At 48.3% G+C, this 6487-nt stretch overlaps 1 protein-coding gene across 1 annotated transcript; it reads left to right on the top strand.

Annotated features, from left to right (window-relative positions):
* On the top strand, window positions 1-6007 carry CNGA2 (cyclic nucleotide gated channel subunit alpha 2; the record flags this gene model as incomplete). The annotated part of the gene is made up of 6 exons (XM_083371851.1): window positions 1-95; window positions 869-964; window positions 1502-1669; window positions 3008-3115; window positions 4061-4167; window positions 4596-6007. The coding sequence occupies 6 exons, from the start codon at window positions 1-3 to the stop codon at window positions 6005-6007; spliced, it is 1986 nt and encodes a 661-aa protein (XP_083227977.1).
* Window positions 6008-6487: the final 480 nt, after the last annotated feature.

The raw sequence follows: 6487 nt of genomic DNA, 5'->3' as shown, positions 1-6487 counted from the left end.
ATGGCAAAGAACAATGGTGCCAACCACCAGCGAACGGCCTCTGTAAAAACCAAAGGTGACCTGGAGCAGACCAAGCTCAGCAACCATGATAGCAGGTAACTCAGGGTTTTGGAAAGGCTGCAAGACCCTCCATTTGCCAGATGGGCATCTGGTTAGATTAAGACAATGGCATTCTGCACATTTGAATGCACAGTGTCCATTTTGGTATGTGTTTGTGTGTGGGGGGGGACATGGAGTGCTGTGGTGTGCTGCAAACCCTGCTCCTTTTGTGCACATTTCTTGTTGCAGCCACATATAAAAGGTGTGCAGTTGAAGACTTTAATGCTGCTTCTGTCATTCAGATGGAATTCACTAACTGGCTGTCTTCTACTGTTAGGAAAAGGGGACCTATTGGCCCTATCTAGAGGGAACTCAGGTTGGAGAAGCTGCCCTGATGCCCAGGAAACTCACGTGACCCATGATACGGCATTTCATCAGAAAGAGCCTGCATCTTTTCCTGGTCTCTCCTCCCCTTGAACTGAAGTCTTCTCTTGCCTCATCAAAGCGAGGCTGATAGAAGCAGGACCTGGTTTGGCCAATAAACAGATCACTGGGTCCCAGAAACCTGGTTTGTAAGGCACAAACCTATGGATTCCCACTAGACTTCATTTCTCTGCTGGGCCCACATTGATGCCTCTGGGAAAGGCAGAAGCTCTTGAGGTTTTCCAGTCAGAGGCCTGTGAGACAGCAGCTCAGGGTTTGGCGAGTTACTGAGGCCTTGTTTTCATGGAAAGAGAGGAGTGGTCTTGCTGAATGTGGTGGGCAATGGTGGCCCGTTGCTTAGCTTCATAAGCCAAGGAGGACCACTTGCTGTTTGGTCTCTCTACAGGCTTCCCTCCGTTGATGATGACGATGCCTCCTCGGAACTGCAACGTGTGGCTGCCTTGGAGGATGCAGGCCACCCCAAAAAAGGAGCCCTCTCCAGGTGGGCTTCACGTGGCTTTGGCCAGCTAGGATCTGCTGGGTGGGAAAGGCAAGGTGAATGGAGCTTTCTGAAGCAGACAATGGGCGCAAGCCATTTTAGTGGCATTGGATAACAGCAGGGATTTCTTCCTTGCCCTGAAACCCAGCAGACTTTTGCCAGAGTTGTCAGGGATTCCTTCTGCATCCCTTCCTAGGCAATAGGAGGAGGTCAGTGTGTCCTTTGTTGGAAACTTTGGGCTGCAATCACTTTAAGAGTAATTCTGTAGTTTGCCTAATAAGACTGATGCAATCATGGTTCCTGGGTTCAACATATGAGGATGTGATGATGTTTCAGCAGGAGGAGTAACAACATTTGGGGGACTATAAAGGTCAGGAAGTATTCTGTTTGGACTTTACTGCTTTCCTTCTCCAGTCCTAACCAGGCAGGAGAAATAAACAACGGCCAGTTTGTTTCTCTGAAGCTTTCTGTGCCACATCTTCAACTCCAAACCAAGCAATTAACCAACCAACCTTCCTCCCTTCCCCCACCCCTTGCTAGGATAGCTCGGCTGGTGATGGCTGTCCGAGGATGGGCAAAGAAAGGTAAGAAAGAAGAGGAGAGGCCGGACTCCTTCCTGGAGCGCTTTCGAGGACCAGATGTGAAGGCTTTAGCATCAGAGTTGGCAACAGCAGGTGGAGATGGCCTTGCAGGCCAGGGGAAGAAGAAGTGAGTCTGCCTAGCTCCCTGGTGAGAGGGGGAGCTGTCTCTTCTGGGGTTGCCGAGGGGAATGAAGGAGTTCTTTTCTAAGGGGTGTCTCAAGAAAGAGACCGAAGAGGGCTGCCTTGACCTTGGGTCAGGGATGGTGGGAGAGGAGCCCAATAGTTAATGCCAGAAAACAGCTGCTGGGCATTCTATGGTGGGGAGGTGAGCACCTGAAGAAAATGAGAGGAACATGAGAGAAGGAAAGAATGCAGCCCATCTACTATTGTGAAGGTGGCTACTTGAACACCCTTGGTCCCCCTGGTAAGGGAATGGTTATGTTGCACTGAATACATTTGAGGAATGTTGCCTGGACCTCTTATGCAGATAACGGAAAGTTTGAGCTAACCTTTTGGCATTTGGCAAAATGGCAGAACATCTCTTGGGGCCAGTCCTAGCAGCCGGCATCTCCAGCTCTGCTTAGTCCCTCAGGGGAGCCTCATCTCACAGGGCAGCTGCCATCTACCAACTCCTATCATTAAACACTGCCCAGCAGGCCCCGGCTGCCAGGTTTTGTCAGGGCACTGGCTTTATCTGGATGGCATGCTCAGGGCTTCTTTTTCTGGGCAGCCAGGGAGGTCTTGAAATGCCACAGAAGCAGAATACAGAATAGCAGATTTGGAAGGCACCTTGGAGGTCTTCTAATCTAACCCCCTGCTCAAGCAAGAAACCCTCTGCCATTTCAGACAAGTGGCTATCCAGTCTCTTCATGAAAACCTCCAGTGTTAGAGCATCCACAACTTCTGGAGGCAAGTCGTTCTACTGGTTAATTGTTGTTACTGTTAGGAAGTTTCTTCTTAATTACAAGTTGCTTCCCTCCTTGATTGTTTTTCATCGATTGCTTCTTGTCCTGCCTTCAGATGCTTTGGAGAATAGGTTGAACCCCCCCCCCACTTCTTTGTGGCAGCCCCTTAGATATTGGAACACTGCTATCATGTCCTTCTTTTCATTAAACTAGCATACCCAAGACCGATTGTAGGGCAGTGAGTCATAATCAGCCCCAGAGTCCTCTCATTATCTGTCCAGGAGGTGGTAGACAATTCAGCCAGAGACTGGCGCTGTCTCTTTTTTCCCCTGGGCTAACCAAGGATGTGCTTTACTGAAGCCAAGGCAGCGGAAGCTGAACAGCAGTGTGGCAGTGGCTGTGCTTCGGCTTCCTCTAGTCACCCCCCCTCCACACCCACACACTCAGCCCTCCCACCCTGGGGGCCCTATCCAAATTGGAACCGGATTCTTCCTCTCATCACCCCTGCCCTCCCAGTGCAGCTCAGCTCCTTTAAAAGAAGGTTTTGACTGTGTTTCCAGGAAGAAATGGAAAGTCCTTGTGGTGGACCCTGCTGGGAAGTGGTACTACCGCTGGCTCCTGGTTATTGCAGTGCCAGTCCTGTACAATTGGTGCGTGCTGGTTGCCAGGTGAGTGGGGTATGTGGTTGTCTGGGCCCCTGTTTGTTTCACTCCTGCAGGGCCTGCCAGCCGAGCAATCAAGCAGGCTCCAGCAACTGCAGAGTGGAAGAAAAGATGCCTACATATGCCCTTTCCCAAGCAATATTCTGTCCCAAATGTGACCATCCACCACTGGAGACCTGAGCTGGCACACTCAGGCCGTCTCCTTTCTTACCTGCCATGGTAGCCCTCTTCCACTGGCTGCAGAGGAAGAGAATGCAGGGGCAGAGCTACTTTCAGACGTGTCAGTCATCAGAAGGAATGTTTTGCTGGAGGACAGCTGTCATCTTATGATGCATGGAGACACAACATCTGTCCCTGGAAATTGTGCTGGTTGTCTTTCCTCTCCTGCCCCCCCCCCAAAAAAAAAAATCAAGGAAGCTCCTGTTCAAGGCAAGGGAGGGTCAGCCAGTTCCCTGCACAGAACATCCAATTGCTCGGTCCCACCACTATGGATCCACTCTTAACGAACTGATTTCCAGCCTTTAACTAATCTTTCCTTCCTAGCAGTTTTCCTGCAAGCGCAGGGCCCATTTTTTTCAGATCAACTGAATGTTGATACATTTGATCATGACAGAAATTGACTGGCCAGCCTGTAGCCAGAACCTGATGTTGTGGAGTGAGAGGGATCGGCCCAAAGTCACCCAGATGGCTTTCACATCTAAGGAGGGACTAAAACTCACAGTTTCCTGGTTTATAGCCCGATGCCTTCACCATTAGACTAACTGGCTCTTATTTTCAGCTTTCAATGAAGGTGCACAAAATACCCCTTGAAGAAGGTCCACCCTATGGCAACCATTCGCCTGTCTTTTCTTTGGACAGCCCTGCCCGGTGGCCCCATGGTCTCTGTGCCCTGCTTGTCATGGGCTCTTTAAGGGCTTCCTGAGCAGCATCTCAGCTCTGGTCTCTTTGCAGAGCCTGTTTCAATGAGCTCCAGAGAAGGTACTTGCTCTGTTGGCTGCTCCTGGACTACCTGGCAGACAGCATTTACATCTTGGACATTGTCATCCGGATGAATACAGGTGAAGTAGAAGAGGTGGGATCTGGACTGGGAAGGGTTTGCGCTCTTTCTGTAGTTGAGGGAAAGATGCCTGTCTCTCCAACAGGCAGAGAATGATCCTGAGAAAGTAGATCTCCTTTCCTGGAGTTCTGGGGGGAAAAAACAGTGAAAGATTTATCAAGCATTATTACTAACAATGATCAAACTAGGCAGTAGCGGCCATCATAGAAATGATTCTGCCCTGCTAGCCAGCTGAATTAAACTGGGGCACTTGTAGCTTTCAATATCTTGTCTCCCCACCCTTCATTACTGTGAGAATGGAAAATGTGTGATCCAGAGTAGCTCTTTCACTGATCACAGGCAGACTGTGGACCCTGGCTATAAGGAACAGTAGCACAGAATGATGTACATAGTACGTATTTGAACTGGTCTTTGTGTTTTTCTTGGTAGGTTTTCTTGAGCAGGGATTACTTGTTAAAGACTTCAAGAAACTGCGTGCTAAATACATTGCCACTTTGCAGTTCAAGCTGGACATCTTATCCATTCTGCCTACTGACTTGGCATATTTTGTGGTTGGCATCCATCGGCCTGAGTTACGCTTCAATCGGCTACTCCATTTCCCTCGCATGTTTGAATTCTTTGATCGGACTGAAACGAGAACCAGTTACCCAAACATCTTCAGGATCTGCAATCTGGTGATGTACATTTTGGTCATCATCCACTGGAATGCATGCATTTACTATGCCATCTCCAAGGCCATTGGCTTTGGAGAAGACACCTGGGTTTATCCAAATATCTCAGATCCAGAGTATGGATATTTGACAAGGGAGTATGTCTATTGTCTCTACTGGTCCACACTGACCTTGACTACCATCGGTGAGACTCCTCCCCCTGTGCGTGATGAGGAATACCTCTTTGTCATCTTTGACTTCCTAATTGGAGTTCTCATCTTTGCTACTATTGTGGGAAATGTGGGGTCCATGATCTCCAACATGAATGCCACCAGGGCAGAATTCCAGGCCAAGATTGATGCTGTCAAACACTATATGCATTTCCGCAAAGTAAGCAAGGAAATGGAAGCTAAGGTGATCAGGTGGTTTGACTACCTTTGGACCAACAAGAAAACTGTGGATGAATGGGAAGTGCTCAAAAATCTTCCTGACAAACTGAGGGCTGAAATAGCTATCAATGTCCACCTTGAGACACTGAAGAAAGTGCGGATATTCCAGGACTGTGAGGCTGGACTCTTGGTGGAATTGGTGCTCAAGCTTCGCCCTCAGGTTTTCAGTCCAGGTGATTATATTTGCCGGAAAGGAGATATTGGTAAAGAAATGTATATCATTAAAGAAGGAAAGTTGGCTGTGGTGGCAGATGATGGTATTACTCAGTATGCCTTATTGACCGCAGGGTGCTGTTTTGGGGAAATCAGCATTCTCAACATCAAAGGAAGCAAAATGGGGAACAGGCGAACAGCAAATATTAGGAGCATTGGTTACTCTGACCTCTTCTGCCTGTCCAAAGAAGACCTCATGGAGGCGGTGACTGAGTACCCAGATGCCAAGAGGCTCCTGGAGGAGCGTGGCCGAGAGATCCTCACTAAAGAGGGGCTGTTGGATGAAGCAGCGGCGGCGGAAAGCATGGAGGTGATGGATGTGGGCCAGAAGCTGGACAGGTTGGAGACCAGCCTGGAGACGCTGAACACTCGATTCTCCCGACTCTTGGCTGAATATGATGCCACTCAGATGAAGCTCAAGCAGCGCCTGACTTCTCTGGAAATCAAACTGAAGGAAGAGAAGCAGGAGGAGCTTTTCCCTGAGGGTTTTATCAGCCCACTGGAGGAAGAGGGAAAAACTGACCTTTGAAGTCTTGCTTCCTACCCTTTCCTGCTCATTTATTTTACTTACTTTGTCTGCATGTTACTTATTCCACCAAAGTGGCTCTCTTCTGATTATCTGACCACAAGATCCATTTCCAGACTGCTGCTCTTTACACACCTCTCTCCTCTTAGAGTGACCTTACAATTCTCCCAATGGTTTTCTTCTTTCACCAATTAATTTACTTAGATAATGGAGTCTTCCTTTTTCTTAACTTCCATTTCTTTTCCTAGCCCCCCTTGAGATGAGACTATGCAGGATCTTAGATGTTCATTCTGAAAAACAGTTGTGAAATGGAAAGTAGATCGGGCTGTCTTGCTCTTACTTTGGCCTCTACTCTGGTGACAATAATCCTCCTTATTGAAACATCATTTCACAATTGGTGACTAACAGCCGATAAAAAATTCCCAAGTCTTCCTGTTCTGGAGGCAATTTCCAATGGAATTCTATTGCCTATATTATTTCACA

Source organism: Vipera ursinii (assembly GCF_947247035.1).
Source record: "Vipera ursinii genome assembly, chromosome: 12".
NCBI classification, from domain to species: domain Eukaryota; kingdom Metazoa; phylum Chordata; class Lepidosauria; order Squamata; family Viperidae; genus Vipera; species Vipera ursinii.
This window is presented reverse-complemented; position numbering and strand designations above follow the sequence as displayed.